Raw genomic sequence first — 27,785 nt, 5'->3', positions numbered from 1 at the left:
GTATCTGTAACTGTACTCGTAACACGGACCGAAGAAGAAACACCCTTGTGTTTCCCCCCTTTCCGGACACTTTTCGAAGTGTCTACAGACTTATGGGACCTACCCACTAAGTCCGACTTGCCGACTACTGCCGAAGCAGACGACAAGATTTTGCTGGTACCCGAACCCTGAGTCTGCGAACCGAACCGAACCCACTGGTCAGGAGACCACGTGGCGCAGATCTCACACTGACGGTCTTGATAACAAGACCGACAGTCCGGACACAACACGTGTGTGTCTTTACGTCGTAAAGGAAATGGACAACCATCTCGTGCACAAACTTTCCGTGCGCTAGCTGTCAACGAACTCGCGTCGGACATGGTAAATTCAACACAGAATTCCCAACTACCAACCGTATGTCAAGTTCAACCAAAAAAACAAACACAAAATTACAAGTAAAGAAAACTTTTTGCCAAAGCTTAACAGGTGTTAACAGGTGGACTGCAGAATTGAGAATGAAGTTACAGGTAGCCCGTGCAAGGATAGCATTGCGCATATCCGGCAAGGGAGAGAATTCTGCAGTGTGTAGGTATGACCCAGGTTGAATAGCATATTTGTTGTGCTAGCACAGTAAGTTGAATAAGACTATTTGAATCAATGATGTGCATTAAATACTGTTGAATAAGCACACCAGTCGGGAGTCCAAAAGCCTTGATGATTCCTTTAAGGCTTGACACTTCATTGTAATAGATTATTAGTTATCACATATTAACATCTCCCCAACATAAAACCATTTAGTAAGTGGTCGTAATAACAAAGTTTGTAATATTAATAAATAAAATGACACCAAAGTTGTAGACATTCATTTTTTATTTTTTCATAATTATTTACAGAAAGTAAAATTTGGGGCGAGTTGTCCAAACACTGAGCCGAGTTGTCCAAACACTAAGCTGAGTTAGTAGGGGGCCAAGTTGACCAGCATTCTTTTTCCCCAGGAGCAGACTAGAGACCAAAGAAACATCAGGATAGTAATTTAATGTGATTACATCCAATTAAGGTTCGAACACGCTTGTTGTGGGTACAAACTGATGTAGGCTAGCCAGAGGTTGTTCCAAAGACGAGAAGGGGAAGGGTGTTAAAGACAAGCTATGGTCATTTTAGAATGATGATGTTTGTGCAAGCAACTTGTAGCTAAGTAGTAGAATGCTCCCTTGAAGTGAGATTGATCATAGGACCAATTCTGTTGTAGTTTTACATCTGTTGGACTATCTCCTAGTACAATTATTGTTCTGCTGTCATTATTCAAGGGACCAAAACATCAGTGAATAAAACCGACACCATAATAGGTTTACTGCACAAACACTGATGATGTTCTCAAACTGATCACAAGGCAAAAGTGAAAGTACAAATATTTGGCGTTAACACTGTTCACTCTTAGTTTTTAGGCTGTGTGAAATGTTCAGTTATTACAGCCTTTGTGCCGTTGACTTGCATATTAATTAAACTTTTTATTTTTATAAATTCTGGCAAATTCAATGTATTTAAAGTAGCTCAAAATTAATTTTATATGAAATGAAAACAAGGTCTGTACCTGAAAAAGTAGAATCAGTGGCTTTGACAAGTAACCCATCAAAATAATAAGTTCACAAATATTTTTATACATTTCTTACAGTAAAACATGAGGAAAATAAATGTTCTATTGTACTTAAGTCAGTGATTAATTCAACCCTTATACTTAAATAGGTTTTGGAAGATGCCAACACTTAGCAACTTGGAGGGGGTGGCAGTTATTCAGAGTTGGGGGTGAAGTAGATAGTGCTCCACACTTCCGATGCTTATGTCTTGAAACCATTCAGTAACATTGGAAATCAGTGGAATTATTGGTTTAATGAGCAAGCAGACTGTTAAATCACCACAAACAGAAATTTGTCATTTACAGTAGCTGCATCTAGTTTAAGCATCACACAATCAATACACTATTTAATCACATAGTTGTTGTTTAAAACCAACAGATTGTCTTTGGAATCTCTGTTTATTGATACAGATGTAAGTCAATCAAAGATTTCTTTGAAAACATTAATTATTCAGATGTCTTTGCTGAATTAGCTTACTGACCGTTATAAACCATTCAAAAAGTTTCTTTGAAAACGTTGTTTATCAACACAGTAGCAGGTCATTCAAAGCTTTCTTTGAAAACGTTATTTACTCAGTCATAAACCATTTGAATGTTTCTTTACAAACATTCTTTTTACAGTCATAAACCATTTGGAGGCTTCTGTCAAGATGCTATTTATTCATATAGTTGTAAGCCATTCTAAAGTTTCTTTCCTGTTCTGAACGCTGTGAATCCATTTGCTTTCCGATCTCTTCCATTTTTCTATTTAATGCAACTGAAAAATACAAGAAGAAAAGATGAACATGATAACCTCAAATATAAATGTAAATTGTTAATCACTATTCTGTCTGGAAAGTGCATACAAAAGCTCCTTTGCTGCTAATGGAAACACGTAGAATGTTTCCTCCAATTACAAGCGACAATGACCAAATGTTTGACATCCAATAGCCAAACTTTACTTAATCACTCAACATTTATCGGTGGAATGCATTATGTAAAGTATAATGACAGTTGTGAAGCCATATATTTATATTTCACAGGCAAAAGTAAACAAACAGAATAACATTTCAAGGAAAACTGGCTGGAACCTATTTAAAGTTTTTCTTGACCATTTTGTATTAGAGGCCGTTTATATATTTCATGGACATTACAATGGGGGCGAGGGTAATGCCAGCAAAGGCTTAAAAAAAATCACAAAAATCAGTAATAATATTTCCTGCAAAACCAACTTTTTATGTGATTTTTGGGATTAGGAAAGGGTAGTAAAACAAAGTATTCTGTACCTGACAATTAGCTGAATAATGACAGAATACAAATGACAACTATAACAACAAACGTAAGTTTGTTGCCCAGTTGAGTTTAATCCAAAGTACTGAAGAAATGGAATCACTAATAATCTAACATATAACACATTAAGAATATATCCATTGTATGGGACTGATGTAGCTTACCAGTGTTTCTGTCAATCCACAATAAAGAATCCATGTGGGCATTCAATATTTTGGTAATCTGTTGAATCTGAAAGATAAAATAGTTTTGTTAGTCAACCACTTCCTTTCATCAACCATGTTAACTGAAAACTAATACTAATCATTATTATGAAATATTGTTGTTTCAGCTTGCGACGTTCATAAACAGGGTATAAAATACTTATCAAGGAAACAATTATCTGTATTTATTATTCTGTAATCATTATTATTTAAAAACTTATAAAAAATATTAATTAAAAATTATTTTTTGCAGACTTCATAATAATTATTACTTTTGCTTTTTGATTTTAGAACTTAATAAACACACACAAAAAAGTGGAACTGTTGAGCTTGTTTTTTTTCTTTCTCAGAACACAATCAACAAATAAAAAACTAAAAGCACATACTGGATCTTGTGGGTCTGTTGTAGCACTTGTTGCATTAAGCCGTTCAATGATTTCCTTCAAATCCTGTCCCATACGTTTCAGCTGAGCATCAAGATTTTCTGCCAACTGATACCTGAAAAGGAAAAAACAAAATATGTACAAACAATTTATAACCAACAACTTTAAGAAAAAAACAACAACATTGTGGAGTTAAAAATGAAAAGAATAAAAGACAAAGACTTTAAGAGTACTGCTGAAGCAAAGTACATGTTACCTACTAGACCCAAAACATTTCCTTATCTCCTAACTTCAACTCTAGGAGTTAAAACTGAAAACAATAAAAGACAAAGACTTTAAGAGTACTGCTGAAGCAAAGTACATGTTACCTACTAGACCCAAAACATTTCCTTATCTCCTAACTTCAACTCTAGGAGTTAAAACTGAAAACAATAAAAGACAAAGACTTTAAGAGTACTGCTGAAGCAAAGTACATGTTACCTACTAGACCCAAAACATTTCCTTATCTCCTAACTTCAACTCTAGGAGTTAAAACTGAAAACAATAAAAGACAAAGACTTTAAGAGTACTGCTAAAGCAAAGTACATGTTACCTACTAGACCCAAAACATTTCCTTATCTCCTAACTTCAACTCAGGAAAAATGGAAATTTAAACCTGAAAGTTAAACCTCATCTGTAACAGAATGACAAGTCCGGCTTTTTTTTCTTCTTTCGAATCCCCTTGGGTAAATTGCCATGGAAGTCATGATAAAGCTATACACAAAATTTGAGCTTAATATCTTGAGGCAATGCCAAAAATATTGTCAACAGTACCGGTGAGGTATGATGTTCAGAATATGGACAAACTATTTGATTTAGTTGTATCACAAAGACCTAGTAATTGTATGTGACACACAACCATCCCAAGTTGTACCTGAATGTGAGGTTTGATGGTCCTGTATGCAAGATATGGTCCGGACAAGGATTTACTGTTATGTGCAGTAGACCGTGAAAAGTAGATCACAGTGACCTAGTAATAGTACAAGACACATCACCATCCCATGTTGTTCCTACATGTGAGGTTTAATGATCCCGTATGGATCTGTATGTAAGTTATAACTCTGTCAAAAATGGGTAAATCATCATGGAAGCCAAACTTGATCTGTAACAGTATATAATAAAGTTATACACTATAAAATTTCAGCTTAATATCTTGAGACATTGTGAAAAAACAACTGGAAAACTATGTGTAGGAAAGATGGACAGACAGACAGGAGGAGGGAGATAAACCTATAATCCCCTCCGGTTGGACTGGCAAGGGACTAACAAGCATTCTGAGAGTACTGCTTAAACAATACGTGTCCCCTACCGGGCCCAACAAATTTTCATATCTTCTAAATTCGAAATCCTGTAAAAATGGCTAACTTCTGTAACAGAACATGATAAAGCTATATACAACAACACATTTTCACAGACAGACAGATAGAAAGTCAGAGAGACAGAGATGAAGCCTACAGTCACCTCCAGTTAGAGTGGTAGGGGACTAAAAACACTGCAGATTGAAGGCAATATTTTTTTTTATGGATTGAAGACAATATTTTTTTTAATGCTAACTACCGTATTTTCCCATGTATTATGCGCACTTTCCCCCCCAAAATACAGGTTAAAAATGGGTGTGTGGATTATACATAACAATAGAAAAAAAATATTTTAAAAATGTCCAGTGATCGCCCATAAAACATTGTTGATTGGTAGTTTACGGTACTTTACAGGTTATTGACAGTGTTCATTACAACAAAACGCCAAAACACTCTTAAAAATCACTTTTCACTTGTGATGGTTGTAATAAATGTAAAATAAGTGTACAAAAGCATCCATACCTCGCCAAAAAGTGCAAAAAAATAGACCATAAATATTTTTAATTTCTATGAGATTTAATTTGGCCCTTTCCGTCAAACCGGAAATATATGACACTACTATAAAATTTGAAATCTCGCACATTCACGTTGGGCACAAGAACCAAATGTAATGTGCTATATTTTTGTTTTCATTTATTTATTAGTCATTTACAGTGTATGGGTATATACTTTTGTCTTGATTTATGCATGTGTGACATTTAAGTACGCAAGTACCAAACTTAAGTTTTGTTTCTTAAATATACTGCTGCTTTCGCTTTTAGTAAATTTTGGTGACAGGTGGAAAACTGCATTCACTGTCGATTTTCTGGTGCACATTATATTGTGATTCATGTTATTTTCCTTGAAATAAATGTTCAAAATGGGGGGTGTGCATTATACACCGGGCACATAGTACATAGGAAAATATGGTAAAAGGATTTGCCTGAAAGCCTTACGTGTGTTCTCTCTCGAGGTCTGCGTGCTGCTGGTAGCTGATGGACGGCAGTTGGTCGAGCTCCTTCTCCAGCGGAGACAGCAGGTCCTTGAGCTCACGCTGCTGCGAGTGGATGAAGTCCAACTCGTGGTCCAGCTTCTGCTGGTCCATCTTCACACGCTCAACCTCCTTGTTCAGCTGGATTATCTGCAACCACAGACAAATATGTATGTTCTGTAATATGCGTATATATTATTATGTGTACGGTATGAATTATCATACCAATGTAACAGGCGCATATATTGTTATATGTACGGTATGAATTATCGCACGTGGTACGGATGTGAGGATGCACGAGATTCTGGTGAGGGCGGACATGTGAAAATGGGTTGAACAAGGAGAGAGGGGTTGGAAAGTGAGCCGAGAGTTATAAGGCTAGTGATACAAGAGAGAGCAAGAATAAGAAGAGGTAGGTGGAACAGTGAATGTTACATTTCTAAATACTAAACAAGGCTTGACTGAACAACTACAAATGGTGCAACGTGTTGGTACCAGAGAGAATCAATGAACGAATGAATGTTTAACGACACCTCAGCACAAAAATATACATCGGCTATTGGGTGTCATAAAAGGTAAGTATATGGGGTGGGGTGGGGTGGGGTGGGGTGGGGTGGTGGGGGGTAAGGGCCACCAGCAAGACTGACCATGTATACAGTTTGTTTGTTTTTGTTTTGTTTAATGACACCAATGGAAATCTCCATGGCTCTGCCAACTGCTATGGTTCCCAGTCTAAAATAACTAGCGTTGCAGAGAAAAACTGAAACTAATGTCATTATGCTGTATAATTAATTGTTGAAAAGTTGGAAGTTAAAATTTGTTTTAATGACACCACTGGAGCACATTGATTAATTAATCACTGGCTATGTGATGTCAAATATTTGGTAATTCTGACATGTTCAGAGGAAACCTGCTACATTTTTCCTAATGCAGTAAAGGATCTTTTATATTCACTTTGTCCAGTTGTGGTGCCCTGGTTGGAACAAGAAAAACACCCAAGGAGTTGAATGGATCCACCAAGGTGGTTCGATCCTGCGACTCCAGCAAGCACTCAACCGACTGAGCTAAATCCTCGCCCGACCATGTATACAGATCCAGACATGACTGAGGAGTGAGCGTGTTACAGGGTTCGAAATTAACAGTGATACCAATGGCAATTGTCGTGGTTGTGATATGAATTATAAAAGGTCAAAGATTTACCAATGTCAGACTTTTGTCACTGGACAAACATTATTGCTGTCAGTTGTAGGGATAATTTTTTTGTTTTTAATTTTGTGTTTATTTGTTGTAAAAGTTACTTGTTTGAAATAGCTATAGGCAGACTCAAAATTACCACAGGTGAGCATTTCTAACTGCTGTAGGTAACAACTTCTGAAGTTTGGACCCTGGTGTTACAAGGTGGCAATAAACAAGCGAGATTTCGTTTTTAAAATCAGATTAGGTCCACAATATTACAGCAACTTTCAACTTGTCACTACTATTAATAACTTGGCAACTTGAGCCAAACTTCGGCAAAACAAAAAACACTGCCATTTCGCCATCTAGATTAGTGCTTATAGGTTTTTTTTTAATTCTGCATTCATCTACTAATCATACTAATTTAACCAGTCAGTAGGCAAGCTATTACACTACACCAGGTGACAGTCATACAGGGTGACGACAATAGTTCCAGCTCTGATTAATCAGTCAGTAGGCAAGCTATTACACTACACCAAGGTGACAGTCATACAGGGTGACGACAATAGTTCCAGCTCTGATTAATCAGTCAGTAGGCAAGCTATTACACTACACCAAGGTGACAGTCATAAAGGGTGACGACATAGTCCCAGCTCTGATTAATCAGTCAGTAGGCAAGCTATTACACTACACCAAGGTGACAGTCATACAGGGTGACGACAATAGTTCCAGCTCTGATTAATCAGTCAGTAGGCAAGCTATTACACTACACCAAGGTGACAGTCATACAGGGTGACGACAATTAATCAGGGCCTCACCCTGTCCATAGCCAAATTAGCCAGTTGCTAATTTTTTATACAAAGAGGCTACAACATTTAGACATAGCCTAACAACATATTCTTTAAATTAACCAGGTTTTTCATCATTTTCAAGATAATTCTTTACATATCTAAAGATTATCTAAACCAAAATTTGTTCCAAACTGAAACCTGATAGGAAAATTCAGGAAATACTCTAAATATCTAAAGATTGTCTAAACCAAAAGTTGTTCCAAACTGAACCCTGATTAGAAAATACTCTACATATCTGACAATTGGCCAAGGCGAAATTTGTTCCAGACTGAAGCCCCATGGGGAAAATTTGTCTCACCTTTTCCCCGTTCTCCATGACCAGTCTGTCCCAGGCGTTCACCTGTGTTGCCTGTTGTAGAAACGTCTGCTCCTGTTCCTCTAGCTCGGCCATCCACTTGTTGATGGACTCTTCCAGCTGGCGGTACGTCATCTGTTTACCAAGAGCTGTGGTAGAACTGAAAAGTAGATAGTAACATAAAGGCTTTACCACTGTTTATTACACTCCAGTGTAAGATATTGTTCATGTCATAACAATCACTTAATATCTAACTGGTGTAATATTGGCATGACGTGAGCGTAGCGTAGATCACTTGCTGGCCCAATTCATAGAAAAATAACATGTAGTAGGTCTCGACATCTGCTTACTTCCGTGTTGCGGCGTGTTTGCAGTTGGTTTGTAATAAATAAAATACTAAACAAGCTTGGCTGTCAAACCATTTTTATGAAACTTGTGAACAGTGTTGGTATCTGACTCACTTTCACTCATCAGATACAAAAACTGTTCACTCATTTCATAAAAATGGTATGACAGGCAAGCTCGTTTAGTATTCTACATACATATCTCACTACTATCTGTTTTCCAGGAGTTGTGGTAGAACCGAAAACTAGATAGTATCATAACGGCTTTACCACTGTACATCTCACTACTATCTGTTTCCCAGGAGCTGTGGTAGAACTGAAAACTAGATAGTATCATAAAGGCTTTACCACTGTACATCTCACTACTATCTGTTTCCCAGGAGCTGTGGTAGAACTGAAAACTAGATAGTATCATAAAGGCTTTACCACTGTACATCTCACTACTATCTGTTTCCCAGGAGCTGTGATAGACCTGAAAACTAGATAGTATCATAAAGGCTTTACCACTGTACATCTCACTACTATCTGTTTCCCAGGAGTTGTGGTAGAACCGAAAACTAGATAGTATCATAAAGGCTTTACCACTGTACATCTCACTACTATCTGTTTCCCAGGAGCTGTGATAGACCTGAAAACTAGATAGTATCATAAAGGCTTTACCACTGTACATCTCACTACTATCTGTTTCCCAGGAGTTGTGGTAGAACCGAAAACTAGATAGTATCATAAAGGCTTTACCACTGTACATCTCACTACTATCTGTTTCCCAGGAGCTGTGGTAGAACCGAAAACTAGATAGTATCATAAAGGCTTTTACCACTGTACATCTCACTACTATCTGTTTCCCAGGAGCTGTGGTAGAACCGAAAACTAGATAGTATCATAAAGGCTTTACCACTGTACATCTCACTACTATACATTGGAACTGCATGATATTATCGGCATACTGATATACATTTATTCAAAAGATAGAACAAGCATTCTGCTGAAGCAGTACATGTCCCCTTATCAGGCCCAACAAATGTGCAAACAGGTTTCACCCTGGATCAAAAATACCTGTAACCAAAAAATTAGCCAAATGAGATTTTTATTAGCCATATTGAAAATGCTTTAGCCAAAATTGTTTTATGCAGTACTGTATAGAGTATTTATATATGAATATGAAAATGCATCTTTTTCAGTTAATTGTATACAAACTGGAATAAATCTCAATAACAAAACCGTATTACCTGATCAAAATCAAAGACAGCAATGGGGGTAGGGGCAGTTGATATATTACTTTGATTTTTTAGTGGGGGGGGCACGGGGGGGGGGATATGCAGAGTTGGAAGCTAGTGTCCTCTGCAAACACCCACCCCAACTGCTAAGGCCTATGATATTAATAAAAAATTTAAGAGCCAATATAGGCCTACTCTTCTTTTTTTTTAAAAGAGCTCATTATTTCTTTATGTTGGTTTCAACTGCTTTTAATTTTTTTTTTTAAAGTAACCCATCAATTCCCCACCCCAACAATTTCGTAATTTGCACCATGTTGTTGATTTCTGTGTCGTGTTAAATGCTTGTTGATTTCAGCTTGTAAAATATGTGGCCTAAGAATGTTGACTTCACGTTATTACAACTATTCCATTTACGTCAAAAGATTTTGATTAAAAAGATAATTAATTAGAATTTACGGTCTTTTTAAAATCTAGCTAACTTTTGAGATGTCACCTCACAGTCTACACATTTTTATAATATTTTATCTAACAAATTACTGTAAACTAATTGTATTCCGTGTACATTTAACTACTATTTGTATAAATACTGCATGTTCATTTCCTGTGATCGCGATATGCATTAGTTTGAAATTAACAAAGACAACGAAAATAAACTAACAAAACAGCAATTAAGTTTTCATTGATTCAAACAACTATTTGGGTTTGTTTTACAAATTTACATCAACATTTACTTTCATGTAATTGTATTGTTTAATGTCCGCAACGATGTCCCTTGACACGTGCGACAGTCTCGACAGTGACCTATATCCACACTGAAAGCAGCCAACGAATGTTTTCCTAAAGTTCGCGAACAGCCTGACTGGTTCCCGACATGAACATTGGGGTTAAAACACGAAGCACATAAACCAGTCTAGCAGACATTTTTGTTTTGCTTGGTTTGGCTGAACACACCTCTAGCCTACTTGTCTTTGGCCCTGAACTAGCATGTGTATTGAAACTAACACGCATTGGCGGTCCGTTTTTATTACTTTGGTTCAAAGACTTTACAAAGTTAAAATAACAAGCTAAAAATCTTCCAGACTTTGCTTTGAAACATGTTGCCGTTAAAATTAATAACCGTGATTATTAAAATAAGCAAACATTATTATGCTGTATTCTGGATGACACTGTCTCTCGATACTGATCGCGAGATCGCTATTACGCTAACTGAATATTTGGTATTATTATTATGTCAGGTGTCAGATAGATTATGTAACCGTTTTTTCACATCGGAAGATAAAAAAATGGCGCAGCCAAAATTTTAGCCACTAACAAATTATATTAGCCATTTTTTGCAAAAATTAGCCAATGGCTAATTTGGCTACCGACAGCGCAGTTCAGCTACAGACAATTCAAGGGTCATAACTCTATAAAAAATGAGCCATTCCTCATGAGAGTCAAACTTTATCTGTAACTCTATATGATAAAGCTATACACAACACAAATTATGCTACAACCCACTTGAACCAATTCACTTGGTAATGAATGCAAAAATCTTCTTTTTTTTTTTCATTTACAAGCCGTCCTTGTGCATTAGGCACTGAACTTGAGACCGGTTTTTAAGAATCTGCCATAATTGTAAGGTAGTAATATTAATTAATTAATCTTATGCTTCTGACCTGAAATTTAGGATTTGTGCTAACGTTGCATCATGTAACTATGGTTTGCTATGTGATAAATTAGATATTACAGAGTTTTATTTCTAAAATTTGACTTGACACCCATGGCTTTCACTTTGGGAATTTTAGCGTTGTTTTACAACATTTTGGGAATTTTCAGTTTCATTTAAAAACCATCTTAGTAAGCCTTGTTAGAATCGAAAAGACTAATACCATACATATACTTGTCTTTATTCAAATTAATATCTAGTGTTATGTATTGTTTTCAAAATATGCCTTTACATAATAATAAAAAATGAGAATTATTTACATTGATTGGGAATTTTTTTACTCCAAAAATGGGGAATAAAAAATGACATAGGAATGGTGGGGAATGGTGCCGATTATTGGAGTCTAGAAACATCGGCAAAAAAACTGTATTATGATAGATATCTTGATGCAGAGTACCCATCGTTACCATTTATTACAAATAAATGATTATCAACAAGTTGCTGACTCTGGATTAAAATTAATATTCTTTCTATACCAATATCCAAAAGAAACTTTACATACATAAAATTTTAACAATTTGATAAATATTCCAACCAATCGAAAAGAACAAATTTAGAAACCACCGTACAAACATTTTGCATGTATCATGAAGTGCATTGTCACATTTAGATCTCACTGTACCATTTGTTGGTTTTTTTACAATACAATTTCAAGCCTTATAAAGTTTCTTTTGGACGTCAGTATATTACGAACTCATCCATACCTCGACACAGCTCCAGTGGCAGACCCTGAAACAGCTGAAGACGTTACAATCTGCGGGAGTCCAAACCCCGATGCTGTCGTCTTGGCTACTGGAGTACCTAGACTGAAACCAGCAGACACCGGCACTGACGAGGTGGTGGTAGCTGCTGCTGCGAACCCGGATTTGAGACCGCCATCTAGAGAGAACCCTGATGTTGCTGCAGTTGGTGCCATTGTTGATGTAATAGCAGTAGGTTGTGTCAGACCACCCACTGATGCTGCTGCTCCAAACGGTAACCCTGTAGGTTGGGCAAGCCCAGTAGTGGCGGGTGTTGACATAGCTGCTATCCCGAGACCAAACCCTGGGGTCGATGTTGTGGGTGCTGCAGCAGGTGTTGATGTCACTGTGAAACCTAACGATGAGAAAGATGATGCTGTTGTTGTTGTGGTTGTTGTGGTTGCAGTACCCATACCAAATCCTGCTGAAGGTGCCGATGTAGCTGCATTTTGAATCCCCATTCCAAAACCAACAGTTGGGACAGTACCTGACACTGTGTAACAAATAAAAATAAAACAAGGTAATCTGACGAACACTGGCACAATGTTTAAAACAAATTGTTTCTGAGAACAAGAATAATCTAATAATCTTTTATTAAACTTTTTTTAGATCATAGTTGTTCTACTTTGTGAAAATTATTTTATGCAACGAAAGCTGATGCTAATTTCTGTGATTTGAGAAAAATCAGGAAATACCTGGAATAATGGAACACATATTTCCACTTTCTGCATATAGGTATTGGGAACTGTAACCTGAGTTTCCTCACTGTGTGAAAACTATTCTATAGATTGCAGCTTTATTCAAATGCAAGTGATTCATCTTTACAAGAGGCTAAGAAGACTGCATTACAAGGGGACATTTTACCTGTTGCTGTGGTTGTTGGTGCTGCTTGTCCCAGTGCAAGACTCAGGGTGTTAGCCGTTGCCGCGGATGATGCTAAAATATTTTTAAAATGACAACTTAATTTTAATTTAAATTCACTACCATCAATTGTAGATGCAATAATTTTGACAGGATAGATCAAGCCAAGTCTCTGAGAAATGAAAATATGCATAAATAATTTAATGGTTTCATAAACCAATTGAGTAAGCCAATTGTTTGTTGTGTTAGCTTTTATGGTGTCCTACATTTTAACGTGCAAACATCAAATAGGTTACAAAAACATTTCAGAAGACTAAATTCCACTGCAAGATATAGCAAATTTGTATATACTATTTATGGTATAACCATTTATGTGATGTTCTAAATTTAATGTGAATTTAAAAAATATAAAATAAAGTTAAACGAAAACTGCATAAAATATGAATGATATCTAGTCTGTCCCATCCACCTACAAAAAATGTTTTTTTAAAAATAATTTCAGTTTTGTCCGATGTAAGAAGAAAAGTGGAACCCCCCCCACCCCCCAAGCACTATTTTTGTGTCCAATTTACAAAACAATCTGCTCAGAAATAAATAACTTAATAGTAAATTCCATACCATGAAAACAAAAACGTTCTCTGTGGGACAGACTATAGTAAAAGGAAATATCTATTATACAGTCTATAAGTTCTTGTCAATGTTTCATTTGTATACATCAAATTACTTCTTAAACCCCCCCCACAAAACCCACTTGGTTCTAACCTGACACTGTTGCTGGTGCTGCACCAGCAGCCCCAAAGCCAAATGATCCTGTACTGCCACTTCCAGCACCAAATGGAAATCCGGCGGGGGCTGCTGGGGCAGCCGGTCGATTTCCACCAAAAGAAAACCCACCAGGAGTAGAACTTGGAGTCGGACCTGTTGAGAGAAACATACATCACGGATGTTATCTATAGACACCAAGCCTAATTACATATAACTATATATATATTACTAATAACTTTGTCAAACACTAATGGAAGGAAGAAAAAATAGAAAAACAAGTTTGTTTTGCTTACTGACACCACTAGAGCACACTGATTTATTAATCATCAGATACTGGATCTTAAACATTTGGTAATTTTTCCATTAGTAGCAAGGGATCTTTTATATGCACCATTCCACAGACAGGATAACACATACCACGACCTTTGATATACCAGTGATGGTGAACTGGCTGAAACAAGAAATAGCCCAATGGGTCACCAATGGGGATCGATCTTAGACCAACCGCGCATCAAGCGTTTTATTTTCTGGCATTACTGAAATAAATCTGAGAATTAACGCTTGAATGGTCAATTGTAAAAGGAGCAATATTTATTAGTCTCACATCAAAGTGAAACAATGGACAGTGTGATTTTGTTTTTGAAATCAGATTTGGTTCAAAACATTATAGTGACTTCGACTTGTCACCACTGTTAAAAATCTGGCAACTTGAGCAGACTATTTTCCACAACGAAAAAGAAGAAAAAAAGTGCAATTTCACTGGCTAGATTAGGGTCCGATTATTCACATTTGGAAACCCATATTCATGATGTTTCATAATAACATATTTCTCACCCAAGTGTATTCATTACGGTTGTATTTATAAAATTAAATTAATTTCACTTTTTACGTAAAGGTAAACCAAGAAAACTCACCTGTTGTTGTTGCTGATGCTTTATTACCGAAGTTAAAGCCACCTGCAGGTGCACTGGCAGCCGATGTTGTCGTGGCAGCACCAGTTCCTCCAAAGGAAAACCCCGTAGAAGCAGCAGTGGATGGGGCTCCAAAACTGAAGCCTGGCACAGAAGCTGTTGTGGTCGTTGGAGTGTTAGAAGTACCGCCGAAGCTAAAACCTGCGACAGATGAAACACCAATAGCATATAATTGCATTCATTTCAACAGCATTTCTATTCAAATGATTTTTTTTAAATTATAAAAAATGTATCCATTAATTTACAAGATTTTAGGGTATGTCATTTTACCCTTCGTACCCTCTGACACAAGCCCTGACTCTTGATGTAGTAGCTAACCTGAAACTATTAGCACTGTGATGCATACATTACGGCAAGTGCAATGGCTGTAAATAAGTTTTAGGTGGGGAAAAAAAGTATTTATTTATTTCAACTTATTTTCATCCAATTAAGGTTCAAGCATGCTGTCCTGGCCACACACCTCAGTTATCTGGGCTGTCGGAACAGGACAATGGGTTAGTTGTTAGTCACTTAGTGGTTAAAGAGAAGAGGGTGTACTGGTCTTACACTTACCCACGGAGTGGTTGAAACCTGCTCTGGGTCGGAGCCGGTACCGGGCTGCAAACTCAGTACCAACCAGCCTTAGTTAAGTCTAATGGCTTACCCGGTAACCAGTACCAACCAAATGATTATTCTGTTTGAGTGATATCATAATGATTAATACAGATCAATTCACTTTGAGCCGTTTATTGCACTTTAAGAACTTTTCATTTTGTCATCCCCATTTTTTCTTCAGCACACCAAAGTAAAAACCAAGTAAAAAAAATTCATAGGACAAAATATACTTTAATTAATAAAATAGATTGATCTGTAGGTTGTATTAAATGTATAAAAACAAGTCTTTAATTTGTATTCAGTATGAAATGATCTGTAGTTAAGAGTATGAATTACATTAAGTATGAAATAAATGACATTCATAATCAAATTATCGTATTAATACTATTATGTGTTTAGGGCTCGAACGTAAAAATTTGTCACCCACAGCACTGATGGCAATTGTGAGCCTGCCCACAGCAATTTTTTACAAGGTGACTTTTGCAGCAAATAAATATGCATGTGATACATAATTCAAAGGACGATAAATGCTGTCGGTGTCATCGTTAAGTTCGAGCCATGTGTGTAACATCAAATGACCATAATAAATTTCGATTCACTAGCACTTTGTTTTGTGCCTAATATGTAAATAAAAGCATACCTCCTTGTTGGTTTGTAAACATAATGCTGAGTTACAGGTATCACACTGTCCACTTGTTAAGCAGTTTTGAATTTCATGTAAAATAACCTGAAATTAGCAAAAACATTAATAAGGAAGATTATAATTTAAATACTAAAATTGTGTGTAGACATGTGTCAGGTGGTATCACCAAAACTCTTACACAATGACAGTCTTATAAAATTGTTGCTTATTTAGGCTTGTTTTGTGTTACACATCATTTACAGGGGTGCAGAAATGGAAACTATTTCTCTAGCCTGCCAGAAATAGAACCAAATAATGTACTAGCCCGCCAGAATTTCTACTAGACCGTCAGACTATTGAACAAATGAAATATTATTGTATAGCAATATTATAATATACACTTTCTTCACTTCAAATGACATATGTATATATTTAATGACAAACACATTGTTAAAGCCACACACCCTAGTTCCATCCAGCGAAAATAAATTATAATTTGGTTAATCTACAAACCTGTAACACACTTAGATCACGTTTTTATCAAATGGAGTGAAAAAGCAGGTTTTATATCGATAAATACCATGGGAATCCCCATGTCCCAATTGCTTGAAATAATTTTGAAAGTTTGTATTCTGATCTCACCGGTAGATGTCGCTCGAAGCACAACAATGCCTACGTCACGACAAATTTCACAGACTTGGGGTGCATTCTTTTCACCTCTCCTGGACATGTTCCAACTGTTCTGTCCTGGTTGTATCCCCTCTCCAGATATCGTAGGACTTAGCAAAATTATTGGTTTTAAGGGTTTGTAACGTTTTGTATTGAGATACTTACTTGTCTGAACTTTATTGTTACTGAAAATGTTCACGAAAAGTGAAGAAAAATCTCACAAATGAACAACAACAAATCGGATGTTGATTGCGCGAACCGTGCACGAGAAAACTAACCGAACCAAAATGATAACGGTCACGTGGTATACCAACGTCTGCGACATTGAAATGGAAATATCCCGTCTAAAAATAGATTAGACCTTGTCTGCTCAACGTTTTTTTCTCAAACGTGCGTCCGTTTTTCAGAAATACGAAAAATGCATTTTGTGGTATTACAAACACCAGGATTACCAGGATTACCAAAAAACACTTCAGGTGAATGGAAATGTATATTCTAAATAATAAACAGTAAGTAAAGTGCAATTTTATTTGTGAAAAAATGGGTTTAATAGTGAAAAACAACGCCGTAATGGTTAACAACTAGCCGTAACTAGGGTGTGTCCCTTTAAGGACACTTCGTAAGTGATCAACATGTCATCATCATGTGGCAAACAAAATGAAGCCCCAAATCTTGATTGACAAATCAATAAATTTTGAAATATTCAAGATTGTAAAGATTAAGTTTTTTCCATTTCTTTCCTATAGATTTACGAAATCCTGTATTTATCAGAACAATCTATTCAAGCACACCAGCAATATACTTCCAACATAAACATGCCATTTTTAGGCTGTAATGGCCTTTGACCAGCTCCATTTCTGGAATGTTGCACTTGCGCAGTTTGGAACTCCAAATTGAACTAGCGTCAATGTTGAACAAACATGTATTGTGTATTTCATCATTATTCTAATCCGTTTGTTTGAATGGTTTGGGATTTTAGCATGGCGGAATCGAAGATTCAATGCCAAAAAACCAGATTGTCCTTTGGACTGGTAATTGTATTTTTTAACATAATTTACTTTCACACCCCTGATTTAACATAGTGCTATGTACAGTGGAAAATGTCTGCCATTTATAGATTAAACAAAATATTTCTCCTCATTTGTGCACTTTGTTTTGGGGAGATTTTTGTTAATGCAACAAAAGTATTCTGATGTCACGGTGACATCCATGCTGATTCTATCTAAATAGACCGGTTTATGGGGTAGTCCTGATTTACGTTTTTAAGAGATTGTTGAAATTAATGTTACATTATTATATTTAATTAATAAAGCCAGTGTTCTCGCTGCTCCATTTAAATGGGGCAGCCTACCCCGCTATTGCATTTTGCCGCCCTGCTTTCATATTTTGCCACCCTCCATTCATATTCTGCCGCCCCACTTTATTTTTCTGCACCCCCCTATTTTCCCACATCCTACTATATTTTACAGCACCCAGCTGCGCTATTTCCAAATGCACATTTTTTTTCACACACTAATAAAAATTTATCAGTCTGCACAATGGACATCACAGGAAATGAGCCGCAGTGTGTACGAAAATGCAACTGACAAAAAAATTCAGTAGCTTACAAGTTATCGTAACGTAATGTAACAGTATTTTTAACAGCCTCTATTACTTGTTTGTTTTATTTACCAACACCACTAGAGCACGTTGATTTACTAATCATCGGCTATTTGAACATGTGAAACATTTCATTCTTCTGAGTCTTTGGGAGAAAACCTGCTACATTTTTCGATTAGTAGCAAGGGAACTTTTATATGCACCATCCCACAGACAGGATAGCATATACCATGGCCTTTGATATACCAGTGATGGCACACTGGCTAGAACAAGAAATAGCCCAATGGGCCCACTGATTGAGATCGATCCTAGATAGTCTGTGCATCAAGCGATTGCTTTACCACCGAGCTACACCTCTATTGTGTCCCATTCCAGTTATATTTTAGTTGAGCAATGAAAACATTTTATTTTATCCTTTCAGCAATCTCTGACTGAAAAACCACTTATTTGGAACCAAATTTGTCAGGTGATCAGAACAGTCATTCTGTCTTGAGTCCACTAACTATAGCCTGATATTTTGTCTTCAACTGCAGATTTAATTGGCTGTAACTGATGATTTTCACTTACTGTCATTTGTTTTGTTTATTCAGCAATTCTTTATAAACAGGGCTTACAGAATTTTTATAAAATACACTAGCCATGGAATCAGTGATTTTAAAAATTTACTAGCCACAATTAAAAATTTAACAGCCCTACTTTACTTTAATATAATTTTACTAAATAATAGTAATAATCAGATATGTCACTTAAAGGGTGGTATAGACCTTAAAAAGACTAAGATTGGGGGGTTGGGGTGGGAGCAGGATATTCATATTTACAAAATCGACTTAACTAAAATATAACTAACGTTTGACTTCTTTCTTTTTTTCACTAGCCATTGGGCAAGGCAATAGTAGTTATTTACTAGCCCAACACTGAATATCACTAGCCATGGGAGTGGGGCTACCATAATCTAGTAGCCCTGATAAAATATTAGAAACTTTAAAAAAAAAAAAAAAAAGGGGGGGGGGGGGGGGAGGAGATATCACCGCTTATAAATACAACAGAAGTGGTAGTGTTCATCATGTGGGTTTTTTAGCATCGAACGTTCACTGCATTAATAAAAGAAATGTGAAGACATTCATGATACAATTATTTTGAAGATTTGTCTAAGCTGTTAAATGTTGATAGAACACTAAATTAATTCACTGAAGTAAATTTGTGTCTGTGTACATCAAACTGCTTTGCTTTTCTTTCTTTCCCATCAAAAAACATTTGTCTCCACTGTAATTAACAATGAACAATGACGTAAATCAAGTTACCCAAATTTATACGAAATCTGTACAACGTACCTCACATTGATGTATGAATGTATAAATGTGGAATAATTATTTCATATTATAAATGAATGTGAGCACTCAAGCTTACTTTGAATTTCCCTCTGAGTGATCATGAACACATGTGGCAATCATGTCTTCCGGGTATAAGTAGGTCACATGACTTATTTCTAACTATAGTCTGTTTCATGAACACATGTGGCAATCATGTCTTCCTGGTATAAGTAGGTCACATGACTTATTTCTAACTATAATCTGTTTCATGAACACATGTGGCAATCATGTCTTCCCGGTATAAGTAGGTCACATGACTTATTTTTAACTATAGTCTGTTTCATAGCTACAATCTGTTTCATAGCTGTAGTCTTTCATAATTTATAATTCCATTTGTTGAATAAAACCAGTTTATGGTCTCCTGATACAGTGCATAAAATTGAACATTTGCTGATGTTCTAAAATAAAACACCCCCAAAAAACAAAACAAAAAAACAGCCAATTTTAAATACAAATAGACAAATAACTGAAATACATAAAACCGAAATGGACAATGAAGTTCTATGTATGGCAAAAGAAGGTCACAAACTTGATTTTAATACACCAACCTGGGAAAGGTAAAACTTTATTATTGGAAGTTAACATTTTAAGTAATTTCAATAAATACAATTGTTCTTGAATACATGTCTATTTGTTCTTAATGAAATAAACTTGTGTTTGTGCTCATGAGGAAGGTGTGAAATCCACAAGAATAATGCTAAAAGAGTTACGTGCCCTTCATTTCTAAACACTACGCGTCTATCAGGATAACAAACAAACTTTAACTTAAACTCTAGTTAATTGTAGATTTTTTTTTTATTATTATTTTTTTTTTAAACTTTTTTTTATGTGAGATTTACATTTTTTTTTTTTTTTAATTAAAATATTCCTTCCATTACACACACGCACACATATATAGATATTAAGATGAAAAAGGTATATTTACATATTGATGTACATCGACATACACATACATATTCAGACTCATACATCCATCCACACCTGCATACATGCATTAATATATACACATACAACATTGCATTATAAAACCCCCACAAAAACATACACCATTATAATTGGGTTGTATATTTAGCATGTATATGACAATCGAAATACAAACACACACAAAAAACAAAATATTACTATATAATTCTGTCCAATTATTGCCTGGCTACATATTACATAAATTATGATACGTAGCCCATTTTGTTTGGAATTTATGGTGTAAACCTTTACTGTGATGAATGTTTCGTTCAATTATATATTTTGATTTTAAAACATATTTGAAATGTTTAATATTTGGTAATGTATCCATTACTTTACATTTGTAAATAAAGAACTTTGAAAGTAATAAAAAGAGATCAAAAATATCATCTGTTATTGTTTTATTATTTTCACCAAGAAGAATCAATTCGGCATCAAAAAACAAGTTATAAATGTGTGGACAGTTATCGTGTATCAGCTGGACAAAAGCATTCCAAAATGTTTTGACTGGAATACACTCCCAAAAGAGATGAACTATAGTTTCTGGAGTGCCTTTACAAAATGTACAAAGATTATTATCAGTTTTGTAGATTTTTAACAGAAACAGATTAGTTGTGATAATTCTATGTAGTAACCTGCACTGAAACCATCTTAACTTTGTATCTGGGGTTGTCTTAAACGGCTTTGAATATATTTTTGTCCAGTTGATATCGGAATGAAATAATTCTTCCCATTTTGATTCAGCCTTTATAATGTTATTTTTATTTGTTAATATATAATAGTATTGTTTAGAACCCTTTTTAATTGAGAAGAGTTTCCTCATAACATTAGTGTCATCCAGTATAGAGGTGTCTGGTTGTACAATTTTTAAACTTGAGAAATATTTTCTAATTGCTTGAACAACACCATAATAAGTCACAAACGATATTTCAGTGTCGCAATTGTCTTGAAATTCCATTATTTAAAGTACAAATTTTACCCTTTCTGTTATAAAAGTCTGTAATTTGTGAGATACCTTTTTAATACCATTTCGAGTTATAAAAAGGCTTTTTGTCAATACAAATATTAGGATTGTAAAATACTGGTTCTGTTAAAAATTCTTCAAAGGATGAACATGAAATGTTATCAGCAAAACATTTGAAGGCATTCAAACAGTCTTTCCAAAATAATCAATATTGATAAAATCGGGATATACCGATAAGAGAACATCCTTCCATTTGAAACTTTGAGTAACATCGAGAATCTTTCTAGTCCATATGAGATTCAGTGCTTTTACATATGAATATATATCAACCATACCAAGTCCTCCGTCACTAACAGGACGGCAAGCTACTGTTCTTTTGATTCTATCAGGTTTATTATTCCAGACAAATTTAAATAGCATATGGTTCAGTTCTTTAAGAAAATGGCCTGGGGGGTTTGGAAGAGTCAAAAAAAGATAATTAAGTTTAGAAATAAGCAATGATTTAATTATAGCAATTCTACCTAGTGGGGTAATAAAACGTTTCATCCATCTATTAATAATTTGTTTAATTTCAAATAATTTATTTTCAAAATTAATGTTGGTAATTTCTTTAATATTTGTTGTGAACTTTATTCCAAGAATCTTAAATATTTTTGGATTCCATTCAAGTTTTAGGTTTGGTAAATAGACATCTTTACAATTTGTTTTGGAACCTATCCATATAACTTGGGATTTATCATCTATAGTTAATATTCAGTCCAGACATATTTGCAAAGTCATTGAGTACCATAACTGTTGTTTCGAACAATTTTTTACTCCCATCCAGGATGAATTCAGTGTCATCTGCATATTGTGTCATGAGGAGATTCTGATTATTAAAAGTTAGACCTTTAATATCTGGATTATTCCTAATTATAAGAGTCAGAATCTCTGCACATAATAAAAAAATATATGGAGATATTGGGTCACCTTGTCTACAGCCTCTATGAATTTCGAACCATGGAGATAGGGTACCATTAATTATTAAGCAAGATTTAATATTTTTATGTAATGTTTGGATCCATCTTCTTATGTCATTTCCAAAGCCGAAAAAAGATAAAGTATTTTCAATGAAGGACCAGGATACTGAATCAAAGGCTTTTTCAAAATCTACTAAAAATAGCATCCCTGGAATATTAAATAATTCAGTATTAACCAACGAATTATATATTAAACGAATGTTATCACCAATATATCTATTTACCATGAAACCAGTTTGGTCTCGACTAATTAATTTTGGAAGAACCTTTTTTAGACATTCAGCAATGACTGAAAAGTAAAGTAAAGTTTGTTTTATTTAACGACGTCACTAGAGCACATTGATTTTTTATCTTATCATCGGCTATTGGACGTCAAACATATGGTCATTCTGACACTATTTTCAGAGGAAACCCGCTGTCGCCACATAGGCTACTCTTTTTACGACAGGCAGCAAGGGATCTTTTATTTGCGCTTCCCACAGGCAGGATAGCACAAACCATGGCCTTTGTTGAACCAGTTATGGATCACTGGTCGGTGCAAGTGGTTTACGCCTACCCATTGAGCCTTGCGGAGCACTCACTCAGGGTTTGGAGTCGGTATCTGGATTAAAAATCCCATGCCTCGACTGGGATCCGAACCCAGTACCTACCAGCCTGTAGACCGACGGCCTGCCACGACGCCACCGAGGCCGGTACTCAGCAATGACTGAAGACAGTAGTTTAAAAGAGCAGTTCAAGAGAGAGATTGGACGCTAATTTTGTTTTAAAAAATTTGGTTTATCACCTTCACACGTAATAATTCCTTGCTTTTGAGTGACAGAAAGTTCACCTTTTTTAAAACCTTCATTTATTGATCTTAGTAAGTAGGTGCCAATATCTTTCCAGAAAAATTTATAAAATTCGTAGGTAAATCCATCTGCGCCAGGGCTCTTATTATTTTTTGTGTTTTTTAAAGCATTTAACAATTCATCATAATTTCTCCTTCAAGGGAATTTGCTTCTTCGTCATTTAATTTATTTACTGTGAAATTTTTTGAAAAAAATGGAATCAAGATCGTACTTTAGAATTAAATGTTCTTTTGATGAAAACGTTTCATAAAATTTCTTAGCTTCCATACATATATCTCGTGTGTCTGTTACAATAGTACCATTGTCTGATACAATTTTAGTCATAGATTTGCTTACAAAGTTTCTGTTTTCTAAATTGCAAAAATATTTATTAATTTTCTCTCCCTCGTCAATCCATTTGGCCCTGGAACGTATTAGAATGCCTTCCATCTTTTTCCTTGTTATATTTTCTAACTCTTGTTGTTTTGCTTCTAGCAGGTCAAAATCGATATTGCCTATGTTATTTTCCAATTTGTCTATTTCCACGTTTAAAATCTCTTCAAGTTTATTTGTTTGTTTCTTTTTAAAAGAGGCATAAGAAATTGTTTTACCCCGGATCTCCATTTAACACTTCCATAAACAACTGATTGTTAATGTTAAAATTAATTTCAGATTGAGATATATCTTCTAGTGATGTTTGTTCATTTTGTTTGGCTGCATATTGCTGCACTACGTTAGAAATTACTTCTCTGACCACCTTTACGCTTATCTTTATCACCCAGTAGAGAGTTATTAAATTTCCAGTATGTATGTATGCAAATGGTTTACACCTACCCATTGAGCCTTGCGGAGCACTCACTCTGGGTTTGGAGTCGGTTCTGGATTAAAAATTCCATGCCTCGACTGGGATCCGAACCCAGTACCTACCAGCTTCTATCAGTATAATGCATTATTATTACTATGGTATCAGGTCGTTTCGCCGTTATTCCCGATCGCCCCGTGTCGTTTCGCCCACATACCGGGTCGTTTCGCCCTCATGTTTATGTTTGTGAATGATGAATAAATTTGTTTACGTGACTCTAGTTGCAAATCAGATATAGGTTATCAATTTGTAACCTTTATGAACCATAAACACCATTTATATATTATTACATTTTGTGTGTTTTTCTTCTAATTAGGCCAAGTAAAAAAAATTGTTTGGTTCCTGTTACATGCCAAAAACAAATAGGGTAGGTAGGTAGGGAAAACTTTTATTCCCCCCCCCCCCCCCATTTTCGAGCTAATATTTCCTGAATAGTATAGCAGATTAATATATTAAAAGCTCTTTCTTTGTGTTACAGTGCAACTGACAATACATACTCTAATGAGAATCATTAATTATTTTCTATAAAAAAAAAACATGTCGTAACCTAGTCAAACCACAATCAGTATTAATGTAAACACCACCCAAGTCTAATACTACACGGTAAGGTTATAAACTACGATAACACTAAAATAACACTATAATTTGTTCATTGGAAAAAAGTTTTAATATCAAAGGTCTGATCCACAACATGGTTACACCCCCTCACAACTACAGCAACAACACTGATCTTCCCGGCCTATTTCATTGCCAGTATTGCAGTAACAAAATGTACATCATGAACACAACGAAGATGTCAATAAAAATTAACAAAATAAGTTAACAAAAAGATCTCCATACTAACTATCCTCATAGCAGAGATATCAAAAGAAAACAACTATTTTCAGGAAAACAGTTTCCCTTTTGGTCGTCCATAAGGACACTGCACAGTATCTTTGCACTGTTGACAAAGAGGTAAAACAGGTTTGTATTTTTGCTTTTAAAGGTCTGATCCACAACATGGTTACACCCCCTTACAACTACAGCACTGCAGACGCTATTAAATGTGAAAAGAGTCGTCATTTCTTAAGGTTTTGGGTACTACCAGTTCATTTCAAATGCCATAGATATCATATATTTAATAATAAATACAGGGGTTATTTGTCAAAGAAATGCAAAATACTGATAGAGTTGATGTCTAAATATTTAATTTAAGTAATCTTTTCAGCATAATCGGCTATTTTCATGTTTACTCTTAATATGTTTAACATTGAATCGTAACGCGGTATTTCTAGAAGTTTGATTACATTTTAGGGAATTCCCCTACCAAAATAGACTGGAAATTTGTATCATTCTGCTTTTTAACAGTAAACTAGCGTAACATTTTGAAGATTGGATTCACAAGTTCCGAGTAGTTCCGAATGAGTACGAGAACACGTCCGAGAGCATGTGGTGTTAATGGCGTCTTCCATTTACAGAGTAGAATGTCAAAAATGTGCTCATTCAAATCAAATAATATTAAACATGTATTTAAATCAATTTCAAATGAAACGACATTCAAGGAATCGGAACACCTCATCACATTCCGCTACGCTTATATTTCGTGGAAATGTACGAGGAGTTCCGAATGGCTCTCGGAAGCTTTTCATTTGGAACTCTTCGGAAGTAAAATTGCGCGAAGTGTTCCGGGTCTTCTGATAACGAGATCTTGGACTGACAGATCTCGTGGCATCTCTCTGCAGTTGTTGTTTTTAGAGTCGACGAAAATTAGGATTGATATTAATGGATTATTAAATAAAACAGGTGGAAAAAAAAAAGGGTGGGGAAAAGGTTAAAAAAAGTTTAGGGTCGGCACCAAAACTTTAGGGACGGTCGGGTAACCGGAACCAAACAATTTTTTTTACTACGCCTTAGGTCCATTTGCTTCAGTTTACATTAAAAAAGTCATTAAAAAGATATGTTTAAAAAAATGTTTGTTGTATGCTATATATGGCATTTTTGTTAAAATAATGCTATTTTGTTATTAAAATGTTTTAAAATAAAGCGTATTTTGTGGGGTTTTAAAAAGATTTTGTGACAATATACTCGTTTTGGGTACAAACTAAGAGTTCCCCTTAGAAAATCACATACAGATGTAATCATTGAGCGAGTCTATTGTTTGTTTATTTAGCAGCTCGGAGAAACTGAAAGTACAAGGAATCTTGCAGGGTATTATCTGCTTAATTAGCAGTTAAAAGAATCTGAAGGGATATTTACTCCTGGTACAATATAGCCTTGCAGGGGATTGTCTGCTTAATTAGCAGGTCATCCTTAGCATGAGTAGCCTATGTGATTACTTGAATTTGGGCCTCTTTGGGCCTTTTCTTGATCCCGAATAGAATCGGTATTAAACAAATATATCTTTGTAGTATAATGAGTAATTAAGGTAGGAGCAATTTATTGTAGTTGTCCACATTTTGTTTCGGACCACCCCAATACATAGGGGCGAAACGATTCATAATGGAGGACGAAACGACTCATTCTAAGGGTGAAATGACTCGGGGCAAACGGGAATAAGGGCGAAACGACTCGGGGGCGAATAAGAATAAGGGCGAAACGACCCGGATTCATTACTATAGTACAATACTTCGACACTACGACATGGCCAACTATCATACTTAACACGCATATAATGTGTCACAGCATGCCCCGTCTATCAGTCTAATAACTCGGCCACGGGGCCGAGTTGTCTCGGACAACTCACCCCGTACCCAAGATGTCTGGGCCGAGTTGTCCCCCGGTCCGAGTTGTCTGGTCCCCAGTTGGGGACGTTGACGATATTAGTTGCATTAACTTAATGATATTTGTTGTTGCCTTATTATTTTTAATTTTATTTTTTAAAGAGGTCTAGAAAGTGAAAGTACACAGGTAGGTAGTCAACTTCATGAATCGTGTCATGATCATGGCATGGGCATCAATGTCTCACTATGGTTAGAAGTATAGCCAAAGAGATAAAAACGAAAGATCAAAATAACCTTGCAATCTTCCAGCTGATCTCTTAGCTTTGTGCCGTGCTTTAGTCTTTAAAATGAAATAAACTCTTCTCATCCAAAAATGCCCGCTACGATTTTATCATGAAGACCAAATAACGGCAACTACAGTTACTGTCGGGTCTAGAAAATACTGAAAAGTGATGAAATAAAGCCAATTGTACCGACATGAAATAATTGATCTCGGTAAAACGAAACCCAAAAAACAACATATATATGCAGCGATGGGAGTATTCGATCTATATTTTAGGTCACACACTGAAACAAATATTAAGATGTTAATTTTAATTGAAATTAAAAATTAAATTATTACAAAATACAAAGGCATCAGAAGATGTCTGCAACGAATAAGAATAAGAATAAGAATAATTTATTTGCATAACACCCGAATATGGGCAGAGCAAAAATAACAATATGATATACATTTATCTGCAGTAACAGTAACATAAATATACATTAATTACATGAACGTGTGTGTGTGTGTGTGTGGGGGGGGGGGGGGGGGGGGGGGGGGGTCCATTTATAT

General features: G+C 35.5%; 1 protein-coding gene across 2 annotated transcripts; it reads right to left on the bottom strand.

The window, feature by feature from the left end:
• Window positions 1-831: 831 nt before the first annotated feature.
• Window positions 832-27,375, bottom strand: LOC121380909 (nuclear pore glycoprotein p62-like). Of its 2 annotated transcripts, none has more exons than XM_041509938.1 (11): window positions 27,245-27,375; window positions 15,997-16,083; window positions 14,706-14,903; window positions 13,789-13,944; window positions 13,030-13,101; window positions 12,130-12,658; window positions 8,160-8,316; window positions 5,800-5,984; window positions 3,471-3,582; window positions 3,046-3,112; window positions 832-2,369 (listed from the first exon to the last, which is right to left on the bottom strand). In XM_041509938.1, exons 2-11 carry the CDS (start codon window positions 16,016-16,018, stop codon window positions 2,266-2,268), a joined length of 1,602 nt encoding a protein of 533 aa, XP_041365872.1. In that variant the 5' UTR covers window positions 16,019-16,083; window positions 27,245-27,375; the 3' UTR covers window positions 832-2,265. The 2 variants fall into 2 exon arrangements, with proteins under 2 accessions (XP_041365872.1, XP_041365873.1); XM_041509939.1 differs by having other exon boundaries at window positions 12,130-12,520.
• Window positions 27,376-27,785: the final 410 nt, after the last annotated feature.

The sequence above is a fragment of the Gigantopelta aegis genome, chromosome 9 (genome assembly GCF_016097555.1).
Source record: "Gigantopelta aegis isolate Gae_Host chromosome 9, Gae_host_genome, whole genome shotgun sequence".
Taxonomy (NCBI): Eukaryota; Metazoa; Mollusca; class Gastropoda; order Neomphalida; family Peltospiridae; genus Gigantopelta; species Gigantopelta aegis.
This window is presented reverse-complemented; position numbering and strand designations above follow the sequence as displayed.